This window comes from Clupea harengus, chromosome 3 (genome assembly GCF_900700415.2).
Source record: "Clupea harengus chromosome 3, Ch_v2.0.2, whole genome shotgun sequence".
In the NCBI taxonomy this organism is placed as follows: Eukaryota; Metazoa; Chordata; class Actinopteri; order Clupeiformes; family Clupeidae; genus Clupea; species Clupea harengus.
This window is the reverse complement of record NC_045154.1, coordinates 671,602-694,288: the sequence shown is the minus strand read 5'-3', so window position 1 is coordinate 694,288 and position 22,687 is coordinate 671,602. Positions and strand designations below refer to the sequence as shown.

The 22,687-nt window shown below is 39.1% G+C and overlaps 1 protein-coding gene across 1 annotated transcript; it reads left to right on the top strand.

Moving 5' to 3' along the window:
- Positions 1 to 1,566: 1,566 nt before the first annotated feature.
- wdr61 (WD repeat domain 61) lies at positions 1,567 to 18,585 on the top strand. The gene is made up of 11 exons (XM_031563951.2): positions 1,567 to 1,724; positions 3,519 to 3,583; positions 3,685 to 3,712; positions 4,698 to 4,803; positions 6,353 to 6,525; positions 7,761 to 7,909; positions 10,181 to 10,274; positions 12,428 to 12,521; positions 15,661 to 15,753; positions 16,835 to 16,913; positions 18,140 to 18,585. The coding sequence occupies exons 2-11, from the start codon at positions 3,572 to 3,574 to the stop codon at positions 18,227 to 18,229; spliced, it is 918 nt and encodes a 305-aa protein (XP_031419811.1). The 5' UTR covers positions 1,567 to 1,724; positions 3,519 to 3,571; the 3' UTR covers positions 18,230 to 18,585.
- Positions 18,586 to 22,687: the final 4,102 nt, after the last annotated feature.

Below are 22,687 nucleotides of genomic sequence, written 5' to 3'. Positions count from 1 at the left end.
GAGTTGTCTTATTATGAACAAATAACAAATAGATAAACAGATCTGTAAGGCTCTAAAACACTATGTATGATGTTAAACTTGATGTTGAAGAATTTTGCATGACAACCACAAGTGTGCATTAATCCATTCACATGGAAGTGCTTCAACAGTTTTCATGACAAAGACAGTCTTGGGAGTAAAGCTAAAGGCATAAAAGGCATACAATCAAATAGTACATTTTCCTGAAGGAAATATTGGTGCTTTCAAATGGCCAGAGTGATCACATTTTATTAGAAACATCCTTTTGAACATTCGAAAAAAATTCACTCTGTAACATGTTGAAATTCAAAGATCACAGGAAAGAGTAGTTCATAGTTAATTAGCATTTCAGGAAAGAGTATAGAACAGTGTTTAGTGCCTGTGTTCATAGTTAATTAGCGTTTCAGGAAAGAGTATAGAACAGTGTTAAGTGCCTGTGTTCATAGTTCATTACAGAAAAAGAGTATAGAACAGTGTTAAGTGCCTGTGTTCATAGTTAATCAGAACAGTGTTTAGTGCCTGTGTTCATAGATAATTAGCACAGTGTTAAGTGCCCGTGTTCATAGTTAATTAGCGTTTCAAGTCATTTGCATATTCGCAAAATGTTGGAATCCCTGGTAGCCCCTAGTGCAGGCATTCTTCAGATGTTGGTTGCCCGAAATGAATAAGACATTTAATGTAGAAAGGTAGATGTATTCAATAAAGAAAAATATTTACAATCATCATAAATATGCATTGTATTACAATGCACTGTATTGTACTACCTAAGCAAGATTTTTACATTGTATGCAAAGCATCTAGATTTGGAAATACCAGTGCATCCAAAGCAGAAAATAAAAATAAATATTAAGTCAAATATTAGAACATTTAACCTAATTCAGTGCATGCAGAGAGAGACTGACAAAGTAGAAGGGAGGCAAAAAGTAAGATAGATTGAAAGAGGGGCAATTTCAATTTATTAAAGAATTAAAATATCTAAACACAGGTTAAAAGGCAAGATCAGTTGTTGACACCAAAGATTTTGCTGAGACTGAACAAGCTACAAGTAAGAGCCATGAATCAAAGCCTTAACCACCATCATGTATATACAGCGCTGTGAACAAGTATTTTCCCCCTTCCCAATTTCTTCTATTTTTGCATATTTGTCACACTTAAATCTTTCAGATCATCAACATAATTTTAATATTAGACAAAGATAACCTAAGTAAACACAAAATACAGATTGATGATGTCATGTATTGAAGGAAAAAAACTATCCAACCCCAGCTGGCCCTATGTGAAAAAGTAATTGATTCAGGATTAATTCAGCTCGCTTAACGTAGAAACTTTGTTCAAACGTTGCTGCATTGGTCTTGTCCGTTGCACAACGGGAATGTTATTTTATTGTAAACTTTATACTTTTTCAATTGTTAAACAAAAACTAGATTTACATTTCCTGCGTGAAATACCCGTGCATGCAATACAACTAAAAATATATATTAATATTCCCAAAAGTATTCACAGCTCAGTCCAGTAGATGGCGGTAATGCACTAAGAGTGCAAGCTGCCAATAATCAGAAGAAGTAGAAGAAGACTTAATGTGGCGAAAATTTGTGTCACAGCCATGTTGGAAAAGTAACGTACATTTCTCTGTCTATACCTCCAACATAATTGCCGTAGACTTTGGTGTGATCTGTATCGTGCTTCGCTGTGGACAACTGTAACGGGTAGGTAGATCTTGATATCAACTTTTATTTGATATGAAATAAAATTGATCAGTTCTCTGAAAAGCGAGTAAATCTCGTTGGAAATGAATCAAACTGTGAGACAGCCTGTTTTCTGCCTGCTATGCTTATGAGTTAAGGGTAGCACGAAACCAGCGGGAACAAGTACAGCCTGTAGGTTGTGAATCCAAACTAAAGGGATTGAAAATCAATAGACTACTTCAAAAGGGCTTCGAAAAGCAGGTTTTTCAAGTGACCAACCGATACAGGGCCTTTAAAGTTCTTAGCGTTAGTAGTACCAATTGAGCCATGCTGGCGGCAGGGTTGATTGGACATATTAGAGTAGTTTAAACCAACATTTTGAATGTCTGATGGAGTACCGCTTGTAAGCAAGTGTTATACTTTCCTCATCTCTGGGTTTGCTAGGGTCTTAGTGACGTAAATGTCGTCATCAGAGGTTGTAGTTGAGGCTCTGAGCCGAGGTCCGTGTACTCTCCACTACGACTATAACGAAGGCTCATACACCTGAAATGGTCTAACTCCGATCATCCTAGACTAGCCTACTAGGAAAGTGGGAGCTTTTTTGAGGGGTCCCAGAAGTAGATTTGTCAACACTCAACATAACAACATTTGTGGTGAAAGATAAAAAAAAATGTACTTGCTCTGTGCACATACCGTCACACCATTCTTTCATTCGGTTGTGCTCATTACTGCAGGTTATTGTGATGTTAAATGATCGTTTAGCGGTTTACTTTTGTGTAATTAAGCTAATGTTTACCCTTCTGGTTAGCTAGCCTACTTGACGTTACCTACTTGTTTGTTGTCATTGTGTCAACGCTCTCACAAAGTTTCCCAATTCCCATTGTATTGCCTTAACATACGAATAGTTGTATGTAGGCTCTGCACAAGGTCTACACCGTATACACAATGGCCTTGTAGATGAACAGAAACCAATGTTTATTATGCCTCTGTGCTAAAGATGACCAACCAACTTTATAATAAAGGACACATTGGTGGGTACCTTAGCCATCACCAGTAATAATTCTGAGGGCAGAATGGTCGACCGTGTCCAGGCATTTAAAGGAGGAAAGTGAAGCGTTTCTATACATTGCATCTCCTTAGTCCAGCACAGACACGAAAACTGCTTCAACAATCTATTTTCTACTATTCATAAAGAGGCTGGATTTGTAGACGAAGCCAACGAATGCATTGTTCATGTGTGGGAATAAACTCCAAATGTTTAAAATCGAATCATTAATCGATCCCCTGGTGACCTGGTAGGCTACCGACGATGGACCTCAATCTTGAACGCAGTTACATTTCTTCTTAACTCCACTTAAGAAGTTCACCGGACAATTCTACCATTCATTTAAGTTTTCTCATCTGTATTTTCGTTCTTAACTTGTAACAGAATTTAAGAGCGCTAAATAGCAGTCGTAAATCAGAACCATTTTCCTGAACAAGGGTGTGAACTGCACATTCAGTGTTCAAAAGCTATGACCTCTCTTACTGTTACCTTTTTATAATAATAATAAAACTTTATTTATATAGGGTCATCAATGTTAGATGGCCACTTATTTGTTCATGTAAATGGAATGACTGAAAACTTTTATGATTATAACATACCCAAGAAAACATTTGACAATATGGTATTACTTTTTAACATATATTAGACCAGGTCAGAATCACCAAATTGGCCCCAGATTCCAGAGGGTTCATACTGCTGCTGAAACTGATGTGGTGGTGGTCCTACTCTCATGTTCTTTAATCTGCTTTTGTTTTGTTTTTTTTATTTAGAAGAGACTTTCCTGACTTCATTAACAGCTTTCAAGAGTACAGTCAAAAGGGTAATGACCACTCAGGTAATACATTTTACAGTGCCAAAAGTCGTATACTCTTCTCACACAAGCCATGCACTGTAAGTTGTTTTACTCATTGAATGTTGTGTTTTTTTTTATTACAGTACAGCATACTTTTCAAACAGGAGCATGGTGAGTATTTGTGTTGTCTCAACTTCTAGCTACTTCCATAATGTACAAAATGTGTTGAAATGCCATGAATAGGATGGTCTTCCTACTATAACAAACCTTTCCAAATGGGATAGAGGTTGTATTCCATTGCTTTTTATGTATATTGTATATTATTTTACTACGTGAACATGCCAAGACTAACATAACTATGTCATGACAGGCTGGTATACACAATGCAACTTTTACAATCTTAACATAATCTTTTTAAAATGGGGTATCATACAAGACAAACACAATCCGTTGCTGGGAGACACGGTAGTGAAAGGAACATGGAACACAAATCAGATGAAAGAGCAGAACTTGTGCTTTGCAGTGATGCTAGTCACCGGTTTGTGCCTCAGAGCATGTAATCATGTTTTTCAGACTTAAGTAAAGGCATGACCTTGGTTCATTTCTTCACCCGTTTTCACGCCCCCTGCGTCTGTCAAAATAATTCTAAATATTTTTAGTCTCAAAGCATAGGGCGTATCGCAATAAACGGCAGCACTCATCTTTTCCAGTGGTGCTAATCTGGGTGACATTTACAAAGACAGACTTTTCCACAGTACTATAGGAGGAATGTAAGCATATTTACTGGATGCATATTATTGTACATCTACATAGACATCATTTTTTTTAAATCGCATAGTCATAGAATGACATCAAGATAGCCCAGGCTCTTCTCATCAGAAACATAGCATGTCTGGCTACGTCTTATAATGCCCAAGATAGAGTGTGCTCATGTGTTGTCGGAGATGCATAGTAAAGCATATTGCAAATTCAGAGTTTGAATTTTTAGATACATTTGTTTTGTTTCAATGAACAGTGTGACAGAATGTGAAGGATTCCAGAAAATAGCATGTTTTGTTTAAGACTTGTTCTTTCACCATCATCATGTGTGTTGATTTCATAGTTTGAAATGCTTTTGACTGCCTTTATCATCTCCATGTTCTTTCTTTTTTAAAAGCTCATGATGATGCTATATGGACGGCTGCTTGGGGGAGAAGTCAAAGTGATGGATCCGAGACTATAGTGACGGGGTCTTTGGATGACATGGTTAAAGTCTGGAAATGGTAAGATTTCTTGTTTTGAACTTTGTCAGTAGAATTGTTTGAGTGTGGGAATTCTAAATTCTGACATAGCAGTCAGGAGGCAGGAGTACCGATCTAAGGGACTTAATAGCCATGATTCCGCTATCGGGAAGCTAGGGCAATCTTAGGCCTGGGGCCTCAAGAACAAAAAAAACATTTGTGTTTCTACTGTCGGGCCAATAGCCCCACGATATTGCCCTAAAACCCGCCCACAGTACGCCGGCGTGGTTTAAACGTCACCCATTTCACAAGCAAGTGGGAAGTTCAAGTTCAGATATCATGCATCTACGGCCTTCAACAGAATTTACATTTTACATTTAGTCATTTAGCAGACGCTTTTATCCAAAGCGACTTACATATGTGTGACTTACAATGTATACACATTTTTACATTTACACTGATGGCACACTGCACATCAGGAGCAATTAGGGGTTCAGTGTCTTGCTCAAGGACGCTTCGACAGGGAATCGAACTAGCAACCTTCTGATTACTAACTGACTTCTCTACCTCCTGTACCACTGTCGCCCATAATAAGAAAAAGTTAAAAGGAAGTTAACACTCAACTAAAGCATATCCCTCATAAGTTAAACAGAATTGTCAGACTCCTCTATTCCTTAAAATTGTCATGTAGGCTACTGCTGGCTATTGCTATAGTTTAGCAATCCATATCATAGGCTAGCTATAATAGGCCTAGTTCATGTGAGATGGCAAACTAGCCTCAATTGTTTACATTAGTACATTTATCGTTAGCCTTTGTTTAAAGCACACCATGGCTTGAATAGCATGCTAATCGTTCATTGCAATACATTTCATTTCATATTGACGAGGTGGTTTAAGTAGACTTGCAACGATCACACTCTTTCAACTCTAGACTCATGCTACTGCGCCTTCATTTTGTGTGCAGAAATCTTGGCGCAAGGCCATCCGATGTTGCTAGCACTAACATAAACATCTATTACTAAAGACAAAATCCAGACCCTTCCATTAACCTTTTGGAAAAAAAAGAAAATACATTTCCCCTCATCCTATCTGCCTTTTCACACAACCTTCTAGCTAGCTGTTATTTATATTGTCATGCAAATATGGTCAAAGTTTGGTTTGGTAAAAGTCTTGAAAGCAGTGTGAATGAATGAATGTATTTATTGGCCAACTAAGAGATCAGCCTCTTGCGGTGTTAGCTGTTTTAATAGGTCAAAGTAGGAGTGTGGCCTTGGAGATTTTCTGGTCTATATCTGTCTTAAGTAGGAATGGAGACGGATGGGTGGGACTGGAGAAATATGGAATATGAAAATCTATTGATTTGTACATTTACATTTACATTTAGTCATTTAGCAGACGCTTTTATCCAAAGCGACTTACATATGTGCGACTTACAATGTATACACATTTTACATTTACACTGATGGCCCACTGCACATCAGGAGCAATTAGGGGTTCAGTGTCTTGCTCAAGGACGCTTCGACAGGGAATCGAACTAGCAACCTTCTGATTACTAAACAACTTCTCTACCACTGTGTATTAACACTGGCAGGTCAGATGAGAAACTTGAGCTCCAATGGACTATGGAGGGGCATCAGCTGGGCGTGGTCTCGGTAGACATCAGTCACAATGGAGCCATCGCTGCGTCCAGCTCATTGGATGCTCACATTCGACTCTGGGATTTGGAGACCGGAAAGCAGATTAAGTCTATGGATGCCGGGCCAGGTGATTCTGTTATTTTATATGTTGGAGATTGTGTTTGCATAAAGCTGACATATTTAAGATGTGAATGTGTGTGTGTATACAGACATGCATGTATGCAGATGTGTATGTATGCACACCACCGTTGAAAACTTTCAAATAACAGAAATTTCATTGGTTTTGAAAGCAAATCATAAAATATAAAACTGAAACTAAAACTGATATATGCAGAAATACAGTAGACATTAATAATTTAGTTAAGTTTATATTCACACAAATTAACATATTAACACACACTAGCAGCTGCAAACTGTTAAGATGGTTCCCTAAGCTAGAGATAGCTAGGATAGTTTAAAAACTTCCAATGGGTAGAAACCCTCTGGGTCCACGGGTGGTAAACCTCCAGGTAACACGGGTGTCTAACGGGTGTGAGACTGCAGCTTTTATTTCTGGCACCGGGGAAAGTTACAAGCACCACAAGGGTCAAGCATCCAATCCAAAGCTCTGTGGAGGGATTCGATATACACTATCTGCTTCATTCTGTCTTCGTATTATTGTCATGGCACGCTCCATCCCATGGTGTCAGTTGTATGAATGTCAGCAGCCTGTCCTGCTACTGTTTAGACCATGTATGTTATACTGTGGCTCGTGTCTGCCTAAGGGAAGTGCCCATAGTCCTGATATGTTACTCGTTAGAACAAGGAATTAAATCATGCACACAGTACAGAGAAACCTTTATCTCAACTAAGTACTTTTAAGTTATAACAGTATAAATCTCACATTGCAGTGTCGTAAGAACAGCTCAACCTGTGAATTTGAAATGAGCTGTGTTTACGAGTACTTCATCCCGAAAATTGAGAATTTGTAGCAGCCATTCACATAATTGTCAAAAACACACACACACACACACACACATTCAAGTTAAACACTCACAATGGGGTGGGCAATGCACGATTCCATTTTCCAGCCGGATGGAGACCTCAATGCTAATATGTTAATGATTGACAATCGTTTAGTAATCAGAAGGTTGCTAGTTCGATTCCCTGTCGAAGCGTCCTTGAGCAAGACACTGAACCCCTAATTGCTCCTGATGTGCAGTGTGCCATCAGTGTAAATGTAAAATGTAAAATGTGTATACATTGTAAGTCGCACATATGTAAGTCGCTTTGGATAAAAGCGTCTGCTAAATGACTAAATGTAAATTGAGCAAGCTTTATTTGGTCTGCCATGTGATGTGTGCCACCCTTGTGTGTTTGCAGTGGATGCGTGGAGCGTGGCCTTCTCTCCTGACTCAAAGTACATCGCCACAGGGAGCCATCTGGGGAAGGTCAACATCTTTGGTGTTGAAAGTGGAAAGAAAGAACACTCTTTAGACACCAGAGGGAAATTTATTTTAAGCATAGCATACGTAAGTCCTAAAAGACTACTACCTTCTCATTTGTTATGCTAAATAGTGTTGTCATGAGACTATTGACAAATAAAAACTCTGCCAAATACTTTAGCCACCCCTACATAACAACCTGAATGTCAGTGTCTTTCTGATGACATCATTAAACTAAAGTCCAAGAGCACACTTTACACTGAACAAAAATTATATTTATGTATCCCTCTATGCATCTGTCTGTCAGTCTGCATATCCATATTGGTCTTTTGTAAATGCACCATGTCAACCTTTGGTCCCATGTTCCACAACCTGAAATTAGGTGCCATAATTTCTCCGTGGTCACAAAAGCTTATTTCTTATTTCTGTGCCCGAGTCTGTAACTGTAGTCAGTCTTATGGGGAATCATTTAGTGCTTAATGTATTGACTTATTTGTGCTCAAGTATATGTATGCTCTATAAGACTAAGTTATAACATTAAAAATAATGTTGGCGTATATAACAAATTCTGACTTCTTCAGATGGTTAGTTTTGAGGGATGGCCTTTCCTAAGTCTATGGGATGCAGCTTCCCCTTTCTCATTCCACTGAGGGAAGGGGAAGGGAGGAAGAGAAGAATCCGATTCGAGCAGATACCCTGCCAAATGATCTCAGTTGGAGCGGACATTAAACAGACTTGACCCTGCCCAATGATATCAGTTGGAGCGGACATTAAACAGACTTGACCCTGCCAGCTTCCTCATACAAAGTCTGTGTAATGTCTTGAGCCCATGTGTGAAGAGAGCAGGTCATTGTCCGTGGTACAGGAGGTAGAGAAGTCGGTTAGTAATCAGAAGGTTGCTAGTTCGATTCCCTGTCGAAGTGTCCTTGAGCAAGACACTGAACCCCTAATTGCTCCTGATGTGCAGTGTGCCATCAGTGTAAATGTAAAAATGTGTATACATTGTAAGTCACACATATGTAAGTCGCTTTGGATAAAAGCGTCTGCTAAATGTAAATGTAAATTCACAAGTGTGTGTGTGTGTGTGTGTGTGTGTGTGTGTGTGTGTGTGTGTGTGTGTGTGTGTGTTGACAACCCTTGAGACACATTGCTGAAACATGTTTTTTAGCTTACACTTGAAAACGTCGCACACCCACCTGGCTACCTAGAGATAAACTAGCTGCCTAGCTAAACTGAAAGGCAACACACATTCGAATGTAATTCAACGCAGTTCAAGTGACATGTAGTTGTTCATGTTCATTGGCTTTAGTTAGTTAGCTAGATATTCATATTAGGCTAGCAAGAAAAAACTTTCACAATTGCAAATTTGCTATTGGTAGTCAGCTATTATTTTGTCAGTCTTTGTAGCTAGCTTCAAACCAGCTTTCCCCAAGCTAACTAATGTCTAACCTACCTGTTTAGTTATTCCTATGTCGTCTGTGACCTTATGGTAAACCAAATGGACTATTTCCAGTATGTCACCGACACGGACAGCTTCCTGTTGGGTGCTACAAGTCTGAAAGGGCCACCTTGGACAATGTCCGGACCAGATTCTCCAGATTGGGTTTAAGATCCCAGACAAAATTGATCAAAATGTTCTCGGCATCTCCAACAATGCAGCCAACTTCAAAAGTATTAATGTGGGCAGATAAATAACTTATTTTGCCTTTGGAAATACTACGGTATACATTTTCACAATAAAATATACTGATTGGGAAAATCAGTGATAACCTTCAGGGGGATTGGATGCTTTGCAAGGCACTGTATGTGTGAACCATTGCCACAATGTACAGTGTGTGGATCTTCTTGTATGTAAGTTCTAAATGATGATAAGTTCTCATATGATCTGTACATGGTCACACTATCACAGAGCGTTACAGATGCTGGCCGAGGTGTTGATAGTAATTCATCATTGTTTGTTAAGTAAGTTCAAAGGTTCAGATCAACAAAAGCCCGCACCTCCAGAATGGCAAAGAGCTTTTACCCTCGTGCAATAAGGCTTCTCAACAGCTCACCCAAAACCACCCCACCTCCGCCCCGCCCCACCCCGCCCTCATAGACTGCACTCTTAACACTCCACCCTGCAACTATTGATGCACCTCAATGTATATATTTATTTTTTTAATTTACTCAGGGATATTTATTTATCTATTCATTGATTGTTATTTATTATTATTTAGCTGTGGCAGTTAATGTCCACAGCAATTTAAATTTTTAGCTGTCTGTTGCTGCCTCTACTGTCTCGTTGTTTTTGTGACAATGACAAATAAAGTACTTTGAACTTTGTTTAAGTAAGTTGCGTTGTGGTATTCTTTTCAGAGCCCTGATGGAAAGTACCTAGCGAGCGGAGCCATAGATGGAATCATTAACATCTTTGATATTGCAACTGGAAAGCTACTCCACACGCTTGAAGGTACGTTTATTTTACAAACAATACATTAATGAGCTGATTGATTGATTAGTTATAAACAACACATTAATGAGCTGATTGTAATGAATCAAATCAATCAGCTCATTATTGTGTTTGTAATGAATGAAAATCAATCAGCTCATTATTGTGTTTGTAATGAATGAAAATCAAACACATTAATGAGCTGATTGATTTGATTAATTATAAACAACACAATAATGAGCTGATTGATTTGATTCATTACAAACACAATAATGAGCTGATTGATTGATTGATTTTATTTTTTTGGTGCTTCGTCATGCAATGTTATTGTTACAAATCTAAAATCAACAAGTACAGTTACTATGACATAAATGGAGCAACTGGCTGCTCAACATATGTGATCCTCTGATACACAATCAAACATAGGGTTGTCTAAACCCTAACCCTAACCCCAGAATCAAACATAGGGTTGTCTAAACGCTCCATGGTTCACCTCACCCGGTGTAGTGATCTATTTCAACATGTTACTTCAGCCAATCAGAGCAGAGCTCATCAACATATTAATGAACCCACCAAAAAAGGGAAAACCGCTTGTTTCATTCTAGGGCCAAATCATAGGGTTGTAAATGATTGTGTAAAACCGCGTCTGGGTATTTTTCACCCGGACCAAAAGTTGCATACCTTCACACTTGTTGGTGTTTATTATGAAGTTTGGCACTATTGAAAATGGCCAGAAGTCGCTGTTGCAATATATTTCTATATTCTAATTCCCTTGTTTTACCTTCTGATGTACCCTGGTCCTTTACAGTCATTTGGAGAGGGGTCCACGCCATGGTTGTTCATGCTTGCAGGGCATGTTAGCAGTGTTGCTAACTCCGCAATGTCAGGACTAGTGCTGTCAAACGATTAAAATATTTAATCGCGATTAATCGCATTTATGTCATAGTTAACTCAAAATGAATCGCGATTAATCGCAATTTTTTATCTATTCTAAATGTCCCTTCGTTTATTTATTTTTTCCATCTTTTTATTTTAATTTTAATGCCCTTATCAACATGGAAAAGTGGATTGGCTTGCTTTATGCAAATGTTTTATTTTATTGAAAACCAACATTGCCAAACAGGGCGGTACAAAATAAAATTATAAAGTGCACATTTCAGGTAAACAAGGATTAATATTTTCTTTTTTTCAAGTTTGCTGGGAACATAGCAGTCAGGCCTCTTATTTCAGAAACAATGAACCGTAACAGTTAGGTTACCAATAAAAGGTAAGCCTACTACTTCTTTGCTTTCAGCCAGCTGCCTGTTGACATTTTCAGACAACAGTGAAGCTCGCTTCTTTTGCAAAACACGTTTAAAAGTAAACTTTCCATTCAGAAGCTTTTTATCATCCATTTCGCCGTATCGCGCTCACCATTCACTCAAACCGTAACGTCAGCCTACTACACAGTTTGCGAGGCCAAAAAGAATGTGAATCTTAAAAATAAAACTGCGTTAAACTGACAGCACTAGTCAGGATGCATTTTTTATACTTAGTGACAAACAAATTCCGAATGGCATATTAGAAGAAGCCAATGTTTTTTTTTTTTTCACTCAATGAATTGTATAGTTGTATTAATTTGTTGATTTAATTCATGGATAGGGACAAAAAGACATATATCAATATGAAAGAGTTGAAGGGTCATGTGAAAAGTATGTCTAGTAGTATAGTGCCACCATGTGGAAACAGGAAGATAGTGCTTCCCATGCCTAAAAAGCCAGGACAGAGACCTGGAGAAACAAACCACTTTTAGTTTCTATGCCCCCAGCCTTTGGAATACTCTGCCAGAATACCTAAGAATGGCTAAAACGGTGGAAACCTTTAAACATGGCAATTAAGACATACCTCTTTGATCTCGCCTATCACTATCTTGCCAACGGTGTTCTGCGGAGCTAGCTTGGTAGGCTGCTGAATCAAAGTTTGTAGACGGTACCTTGGTGCTGCTATGGCAACTGACCCCGATAGACCGCTCGAGGCAGCAGGCACCTGCCTTCAGTTTTTGGACAGACCTTCTGACTTGTTTGAGCAACATGGTCTTCGGTAACACACAATGATAAGAAAACAAATGCTAAATGTTTCATCAATGTCTCTGTTAATGTGTGTGTTTTTTGTCAATGTGTGTGTCACCCCTTCAGGACATGCCATGCCTATAAGATCCCTGACATTCTCACCAGACTCCCAGCTCCTAGTGACGGCCTCAGACGATGGATACATTAAGATTTACGACGTGTAAGTAGAACTCATTTCATAGGCCACTTGAGTTCTTTGAGTTTTTCTCTGAAGCAAACTTGACATTTTGGGTTGAGTTTACAAAGATTCTGCCACACCTTGCTACAGGTGATGTGCATGCACACAGCAGGTTTCAACCCCACTATGCGAGACAAAACAGCTGTATAGTATCAGTTGTGGTATTTCGGGTGTTAAATAGCGAACTTTGTTAGCAAAGGCTATATGCATGTAGTCGTAAGGTCAAATGAATAATCAATGCATTGAGGGTATTCAGACTTCACTTTGTAACATTTTGTGTTTTTTCCCTCATCAATCTACACTCAACCCTATAATGATTAAGTGAAAACAGGATTTTATTTCAGTTTTGCCTTCTGAATAAATCTGAAAATGTCTCGCATTGCCATACGTATTCAGACCCTTGACACTCGAGATGGAGCTCAGGTGCCTCCCGTGTCTCTTGATCATCTTTGCTTTCACACCGTGACTGGAGTCCACTTGTAGATAGATAGATAGATAGATAGATAGATGGATACTTAATTAATCCCGAGGGAAATTTAGGTCATCCAGTAGCTTATACACATATACACTTATACACCTCACCGACATACATACATAAATCACATATACATACACATAGGGAGAACATATATACATACACATAGGGAGAACATTTTCACACAGAGTGTTTCCAGATACAGGCCCTATTGTACAGAGTGCAATGATTTTGACAGTGTCGGTGTCCAGGAGGAAAGTGATCTTGTGCAGCTGGTGTGGATAGTGCAAAAAAAAAATATATATATATAATGTTCTTGTGCTTGTGAGGATGGGTATCTTGGGTGACTTGTGATCAATTCAGTTGATTGCTTCTGATTGGGAAAGGCACACACCTGTCTATATAAGGTCTCCATAACAAAACCGTAGAATGTGAAGTCTTCGTACATTCTGAATGCACTGTATGTCTGCGCATGTGTTCATGCAAGATGGTGATTATTAGAATGCCTGTGGGATGGACAGACTTATACAAACTTATAGACAGGATATCTAGAGGCCTTTTTTCAGTGCAATCCAAAGAAGGTGTGGAGTCTGGTCATGATAAAAAATATTCATGGGAAGTAAAAATGTGTTATGTCATATATTTAGCTGAGTTTTGACTTGCCATGTATGTTGTTTTTGTCATTACATGTTGTGGACAATCCACTTCTCTCAGGGTTTTTCAAAAAGTTGAAGTACATCTCAGCAAATAGAATAAAGATAATGGTTTATTAACAGCTCTACATATGCTGGATCACATGTTTAACCTTATGTCAGGTAATGAATGAACTGTGGTCATCCTTGAATCATCTTTTAAACCCAACTCGTAAAACGAAACGAAAAACATAGCTCATCATAATACTTATTTATCTCATTTGTAATTGACTAGGAGTTTGCAGAACGCCGTTTCGTTAACCAGATTGGTTACCAGTCTCCTCCTAAAATACACTCTTTAACCGGAGCCCTCTGGCAATAACACCATAATACATCTTAGAGTTATGACACTTCTTGATAGTGAACAGACACAGGAGAACAGTTTAGGAGAACATAAGACACCAGAAAGAACATGCTGAAAGCCCCACTGTAGAGTGAACATGTTTACCCCCCATACCTCCTAGATGACCTTGACATCCATTAGCATCAACCCTCAACAGAACAGAAAAGCCTGTCTCCCAGACTCCTGATCCTGCCACAGCATCATCCAAAGGGCTTGACCTGACATGACCTCGGGAGCCCCAGACCCTGTGCTGCTCTCTCTACTATGAGGAAGCAGATCTCATCCCAACAGATGGGTTTATGTTTAAACACCACTTCATAAGAGAAATCACTCATTTCCACCACAACTAACTTGATCATGACCAAAGACCTGAATTGGGCTGGCATTGCTTAAAAAGACAGATTAACCGCCTTGGATTTTGACGACTGCAACCTGTTGGATACATCAAATGATTTCAAGTTCAAGTATTTATTTGTCAGATGCACAGAAAAACAGTCAGACTGGGCACTGAAATTCTTAATTCTTAAGACCCCGCACAACAAACTACCATAGCATAACATAAATAACATAACATATAAGTACTCTGAGCATAGATTACACATATAATAAACAAATATAATAAATCTACAAAATAAGAAGTAAACGTGGGGTGGGAGATTTGTGTCTGGTTCCAAGGGGCATCACTCTGCAGGTTGATTCCACTTGAGACGAGCCATGGCAGGGCAGTCCATCATGTTTCTGGATTAGCATGAATTATATACATCTGATACATCAATACATCTGATTTTATTCTGACAAACTTTACTAACTTTTGCTTGCTCTAAGTGAGTCCAGGCACTGGGCTCTGTAAAGCGCCTTGAGACAATTGTATTGTTTTGTCGCTATATAAATACAATTTTATTGAATTGAATTGCACACTAAAAAACAGTTTGCCTGCCTTTTGCTAATGTGAAAATGCTAACACATACACTTAGAGATGGAGTCAGTCTAATACACTCTTTACACCCTGATCGTAAATAACAACACAACAGTTAAACTTTATTTGTCAAAATAATATTAAATGTTCAGAGAGAATGGACACGTTCAATGCAAGTGCTTTTTCTCCAGCACACTTGATGTAATTCTATTGTCTCACACTCCTTTATCCCCATGTACACAATGCAGAGAGCAGTTTGTGTGGATTGCTATTTGTATGTCAGTAAAGCAATAAATAAATTCACCAACTTAAATGTGAAATTGGTAATTCATAATTTAAACTTATATTCTAAATATGTGGCTCACTAGCCATCAATGCAGACAATGTGCATTTGAACCAACAGTGTTTTTGTTTCCCTAAAATAACTGAGTGAACTGAGTGTTTCATCCCTGCTCCTGTGTTTCAAGCGTGTGTGTGTTTACTTGCTAAGCAGTCCGTTCATACCAGTGGTACCTGACTGGCACGTGCCTTGTTGATGTGTTTCATGGTTCTCATACCCAACTCAAGTCTTTAATCTTTTCCCGATGGGATGACATGTATGACTTTGTATGTACCTAAAGATCCATGTTTATATTGTCTGTGCATTATTTGTGGGTTGATGTACAAATAATTCACACCCTTTTTCTGCTCTACAGGCAGCACGCCAATCTGGCAGGAACACTCAGTGGCCATGCTTCTTGGGTCTTGAATGTTGCATTCTCCCCTGATGACACGCACTTTGTATCCAGGTAAATCCAAATTATTACACACATTAGGCTGATTTTTTTTTGGCGTATTGAGGTATTGTAACGCATCGTGAGTATAGAGGGGGGTGAGTCTGGGACAGCAGACTCCACTGTGGAACCCTCTGGAGGTGCTGTGGAACCTTCTGGAGGTGCTGTGGAACCCTCACGAGGTGCTGTGGAACCCTCTGGAGGTGCTGTGGAACCTTCTGGAGGTGCTGTGGAACCCTCACGAGGTGCTGTGGAACCTTCTGGAGGTGCTGTGGGCCTGGTCAACAGAAGAAAGACAAAGGAAGGCGCCCACTTGACAACCCTAGTGAAACGCTCAGGACGATTTCTCCTTGCTGTTGCTAAGCAATGTTCAGTGTCAGTATGGTGCTTGTGGCGCCCCCTGGTGGGTGCTAATGCATAGTCTGGGTTGATGAGGGTTTGATTACTTGCATGTGACATTGAGAGGTTTGGCTGCTGTGGAAAGCCCCCGACTAGTAGCACAAGGCATTTTTAACATCTGCTTCTGTGTATAACTGAAAAGATTACAGAGGATTTATCATAAGTCTCCTTTGGCCAGCTGTCTCCAAACAGTCGCACACAGATAGGGCACAAACACTTTTCACTTCTTGAGTCCAGTGTGTGCGATACAGCTTATCGCTCGTGCTGCATGCAGGCTGCCTCCGCTTTGAATAATGCTGGCAGACCATAAGTCTTTGTGTTACTGATAGGCATCATTTGTCCTTTTTTTTTTTTTTAAAGAAATGGTTGGTTACTTTTATATTCACTCGTGTTTTTAGTTTTGCATATGATATAAAAAGTAAGTTGTCACGAGTGCACACTTCCTTACTCGCACGAAGTTTGCACTGAAATATTTGAATCTAATGAATGTGAAATATGTAGCCCAAGATGTTCACCATTCTGATGTATTGTTTGCACTCATTGTGAGACACTGAAATGTGTGACGTGACGTGCCCCACTCTCCCCTCATGCAGACACGCTGAGCGGATACACTGCATTCTTTATTTAATACACTGCATTCTTTATTTAATACACTGCATTCTTTATTTAAGTCACATGATTTATTTCCTCCCCCCAGTTCTTCTGACAAAAGTGTAAAAGTCTGGGATGCCAGTTCCAGGATGTGTGTGAACACATTCTTTGATCATCAGGACCAAGTAAGAGTCTTTTGGACTTCATTATTTAAAAAAATGACTGGTTTCCTTGTAGTTTTAGTCTTTAAATACTTTTAAAAGTGGTAGGGTTTTGTATGTAGCTCTAAGTTACTAAAACTGTTCTCCCAGGAAAATACGTTTTTTTGTATTTGTTCAAAATATATATGACCTATATAAATTATGTGAAGAACAGTGGGAAAGATCACTGGAGCCATGTGAACCCATACTGAAGAGCCATACTGAAGAGCCATGTGAACCCATACTGAAGAGCCGTGTGAACCCATACTGAAGAGCCATACTGAAGAGCCGTGTGAACCCGTACTGAAGAGCCGCGTGTGTGAACCCGTACTGAAGAGCCGCGTGTGTGAACCCGTACTGAAGAGCCGCGTGTGTGAACCGGTACTGAAGAGCCGCGTGTGTGAACCGGTACTGAAGAGCCGCGTGTGTGAACCGGTACTGAAGAGCCGCGTGTGTGAACCCGTACTGAAGAGCCGCGTGTGTGAACCCGTACTGAAGAGCCGCGTGTGTGAACCCGTACTGAAGAGCCGCGTGTGTGAACCCGTACTGAAGAGCCGCGTGTGTGAACCCGTACTGAAGAGCCGCGTGTGTGAACCCGTACTGAAGAGCCGCGTGTGAACCCATACTTACTGACCTCAGGAGATGAAGTCCATTATTGCAGCAAATGGTTCCATATTGAGCATTCATGTTTAAGGGTTGAATACTTGGGCAGGCTCAGCTATTCATTCATGTTCAAGGGTTGAATACTTGGGCAGGCTGAGTTATTCATTCATGTTTAAGGGTTGAATACTTGGGCAGGCTGAGTTATTCATTCATGTTTAAGGGTTGAATACTTGGGCAGGCTCGGTTAATTATTCATGTTTAAGGGTTGAATACTTGGGCAGGCTGAGTTATTCATTCATGTTTAAGGGTTGAATACTTGGGCAGGCTCAGCTATTCATTTTTGTATTTTGGTAGACAAAAAAACTTTTGCCTATTTAATTATGCCATTGGAAATACCCCAGAGCATAAATGTCCACAATGAAATACTGATTTGCAAAATATGTTTAAGTATCTTTTGTCATTTAGAAAATTGTGATGACTTTCAGTGGAGTTGAATACTTTTCCAAGGCACTTATGCATTAGATGAGTCTCAAGTTGTTCATTGAAAAATAAGTAGATTGTTGTGGTCTTTCAACGCAGCCCTTCTTTGCTTGTTTTTTTTTTTTTAGGTGTGGAGTGTTAAATACAACGGCACAGGATCCAAGATCATCTCCGCAGGGGACGACCGCGCCATTCATATTTACGACTGTCCAGTCTGATGCTCTCCTTTTACCTTCTGTCCCTGTCCTGCCGCTGTGGACGCCTTGTTTGCCTTGGAAATGGCTTCCCCGTGCTTTGTCACCCTACCAATGAGTCAGCAGATCCTTAAGCCTTGGCAACCAATGAGTCGGCAGATCCTTAAGCCTTGGCGACTGACAGCATTGAGCGTTTTAGCAGTTTTTCTTTGATAATTCCAAGCCAGTTATTTCCACTTCTCAAATGAACTTTTTCCTCTAAGTTCTCCTGGCAAAAAATTAAAAAAAATTCTGAATAGCCTGACCTTTTATGCCAGAGTTCAATGTTTTTTTTGTGCTTCGTTTTTTTTTTTACAAATTAAATATTCAATTTGACCATTTCTTGTCTTGGTCTCCTTAAGTTTTTTTTTTTTTTCTTGACCATCAATATGAAAATTATAGCCAGAAGCCATAGAGAGAACTATGTCTTTGCAAGATACTTAACAAAGTTATACTGCACATTAGCTGCTGATTAAAACCAAGATGCGTATGCCATGAAGCTTGCTAAGTAAAGTAATGTCTGTCATTCTGTGTCAAAATTTTGGCTAAGCTACTAATACCCCTTTCATACCCGCCTTTTGACCTGGGGTGGACAAGGGTTTGGATCATTTTGGTATAAACCTTGGCATGACACACAGGTTTAATGTTGCTAAGAACAAAATTAGGTTCTGATTACAAGATACAAATCCTAAAAACTCCTTTCAAGTACACTGAAGTTCAACCTCTGCCTTCAGCATCTTTTTGGAGAAGTACTTTAAAATGTAAACATACAAAAGAGTGCATTGTGACAAAGCTGGATGAGTATCTTCATACAGCACACCTAAAACAGCACATATGATTCACAGTGGAAAAGGGCATTTCATTAAGGTAATATGCTTTGAATCATGCTAACAATGCATGTCATTTCTTATTAAGATGCTAACCGGATTAGCTCCATTATAACTCCTCTGGTTTTGCTATGGGTCCCATTGAGTTTGTAGAAGTTGCTTCTGATAGTTTTGAGATACGGGTGATTGAAGCCTGAGCGCTCATGAAAAGGCACTGCCTTGTTAATCTTTTGATTCTGACATAAATGTTTTGTTTAAAGTCTTATCTATTAGAAGGCACTTTACAAATGATGACATAGAAGCTTTTTTTTTAATTGAAGGGCAGTGGAAGTTTAACCAAGGAAAGACAAAATCACCCTCTTTCAGTATTTTCTGGCCATTTGGCTGTAAACAGGCCTGTTGCTTATAAGAAAAAAGTGATGTTTTATCCAACAAACAAAATGTTTTCTGAAAGCCTATGTATAGTTCTCTCAATGAACCCAATTTGGCTCTATTTGTTAATAGTTTACTGTTTATTGTTTACCTAAATGTGTATCTATCAAATTGATTGATTGAAATTGATGTTCACTAACCAAATGTTCTCTCTCTGATAGCTTGGCCTCTGTGTGCAAATGCTGATGTCTGTGGAAACATTCTTCCTCATCACCACATCCATTAAGTACATATATAAATGCGTATACAGCTGAACTCTGCCCAATCACTTTGTCTCCTACTTACAAAAATACAGACGATAACTACATTTAACTCACCAAACTGTTTGCCTAGGGTTTCTCATGCTTTATTTTCACAGATTTTTCAAAAGAAACTTGAATGGGTCCATAGGGGTTATTCTTTGGAAGTGTTAAAATGCTGAAAATAAAAACTACAAACTACTCAACTTTCATGGTCTATAATCTGCTCTTGTCAAAAATATTAAAGAAAGTAAAAAGCAGTAATGAAAAACATAACCTCCTTGGCGGAGGTAATAGAGTTTTTGTCTCAAGACTACATTTTAAAATAGGCTTGTCAGAGCAATTCTGTAATTTTTTATAACCTCCATCAAATAGAGTGAAATAACAGACTGAAAAGATGTTCATGTGTATCTATATAATCCAGTGGCGTGCCATCAGGGCAAGCAAGGGCCCAGCTAAATCTAGAAATAGATATGAATTTGACCAATATTTTTGTGGTAAATATCTATGCACACATGTATGTGAAATGTTTTTTTCTTGTCAGCTCATATACTGTAAATTCTACAGCAAATGTATATTTATTACCATGGTCAGAAAACATTGTGATAAATGTTCCTTTAAGCAACTTTAAGCAATCTCTTTTGCAAAAGGTGAGTTTCATGACAGGATTTTGATCAGAAGGGGATATCAAGTCCTAGGCAGGTCTCAAGGCATATGTCGCCCCGATGCTTTCAAGGTTTTATGGATGACTTTAATGATCCTTTTCATTCTGATAGTAATGGTTTTATGGATGACTTTAATGATCCTTTTCATTCTGATAGTAATGGTTTTATGGATGACTTTAATGATCATTTTCCTTCTGATAGTAATGGTTTTATGGATGACTTTAATGATCATTTTTTTTATTCTGATAGTAATGGTAGGCTTGATGCTGTGTGAGCTATTACTTGGTAGAACGACACACACACAAGAGGCTATACTGTTGTTGCTCCATGTGCTAGCATTCCGTGGGTGAAGCTACTTGACAAAGGATTGACCAGGCCCTCAATCGAGCGGAAGCACCATTTAAACAAGGCTAAGGCCAAAGCAGCGTTGGGAGTGACACGCATCGCGCATCGATTCGATCGCCACCTCATCCTTGACAGTGTCTCAGTCCACCCAACACAGATTTGCCATCATGAAAAGTCTTGAGTTTTTACCGTCTCCTTGACCATGTGGGTCATTCTGCAACTTTGCAAATCATGATGGGGTTTCCTGACAGTGAACTTGGTCAACTGTTTCAGATGTATCCGTTCTGTGATCAGCTGAGGTAGCAGGTCATTTATGATGATGCCTTGTTCCACAAGCCACCAGGTGTATTGTTGCCGTGTATTATAACGTTTACATTTAGTCATTTAGCAGACGCTTTTATCCAAAGCGACTTACAAGGATGTATACACATTTTTACATTTACACTGATGGCACACTGCACATCAGGAGCAATTAGGGGTTCAGTGTCTTGCTCAAGGACGCTTCGACAGGGAATCGAACTCAGCAACCTTCTGATTACTAAACGACTTCTCTACCTCCTGTACCACTGTCACCCAAGTATGATATGTGGACAGTCACCAGCACTTCTGCTGAAAGGTCCTTCTTCTGCTTCAAGAGGGTTTCGCCATATCGCCGAACCAGTTGTGGTCAGGAGAGGTGTTCTAGTTCATGCAAAATATCGATGGAGTCTTCAGTCATTCGGACACTCAAGGCCAGAGGGCAGTCCCATGATCGTGTCATAGATCGCTTCGCCTCAATGACAGAGAGGAGGATGCCACTGTTGTACAAGTATGGAGCTGTAGAAATGCATCTACTTTTAATACCAATCATCCAATGTTTGTGAAGGAGATTGTTGATTGGCACGGGCAGCTGCTTGCCTGTTACTGAGTCACTGTTACTGATGCCTCTGAGATCATGTGTAGTCATGTGATCCTTATTCTTTAAAGGTAAGTTAGTGAGATCATCTGTAGTCATGTGATCATTATTCTTTAAAGGTAAGTTAGTGAGTCACTGCCTGCCTCTGAGATCATCTGATCATTATTCTTTAAAGGTAAGTTAGTGAGATCACCTGTATTCATGTGATCATTATTCATTAAAGGTAAGTTAGTGAGATCACCTGTATTCATGTGATCATTATTCATTAAAGGTAAGTTAGTGAGTCACTGCCTGCCTCTGAGATCATCTGTTGTCATCTGATCCTTATTCTTTAAAGGTAAGGTGAGATCATCTGTAGTCATGTGATCGTTATTCTTTAAAGGTAAGTTAGTGAGTCTGCCTGCCTCTGAGATTCATTAAAGGTAAGTTAGTGAGTCAATGCCTGCCTCTGAGATCATCTGTTGTCATGTGATCATTATTCTTTAAAGGTAAGTTAGTGAGTCACTGGCTGCCTTTGAGATCATCTGTTGTCATGTGATCGTTATTCTTTAAAGGTAAGGTGAGATCATCTGTTGTCATGTGATCGTTATTCTTTAAAGGTAAGGTGAGATCATCTGTAGTCATGTGATTATTATTCTTTAAAGGTAAGGTGGGCCATAAGATATGTACAGAGTTGTATATTCCATACACAAAATGGGAGGGCTTGGACATTTCTTTTTTTAAATTATCCAGTGAAATAAATTTGACTAATCTAATGTTTTTCTCATGTGAAGCCTATGGGAAATTTTGCATAGATGTGTGAATTAACAGGCTGTCTTTTTGCATTCTATAGTGATGCAAGTCTAGCTTGGTCATAGAAAAAGCTTATATACAATAGGCTGTACAATCCAGGTTTATTAGAATAATAAATAATTAGGCTAACGGCTAACACAAAGACAGAGCCTCCTAACGGTCACCCTGTCTCCCAACCAGTACAAAAGACAAAAGTGGAAAAAGTAATGAAAATTCAGTGAACAATGAACACACATTGGAGACACTAG

Excerpts from the sequence above, each read along its gene's own strand:
- wdr61 (XM_031563951.2), top strand. Across the intron at positions 6,526-7,760 it reads GTCTATGGATGCCGGGCCAG|TGGATGCGTGGAGCGTGGCC; the intron begins GTGATTCTGTTA and ends GTGTGTTTGCAG. Across the intron at positions 10,275-12,427 it reads GCTACTCCACACGCTTGAAG|GACATGCCATGCCTATAAGA; the intron begins GTACGTTTATTT and ends TCACCCCTTCAG.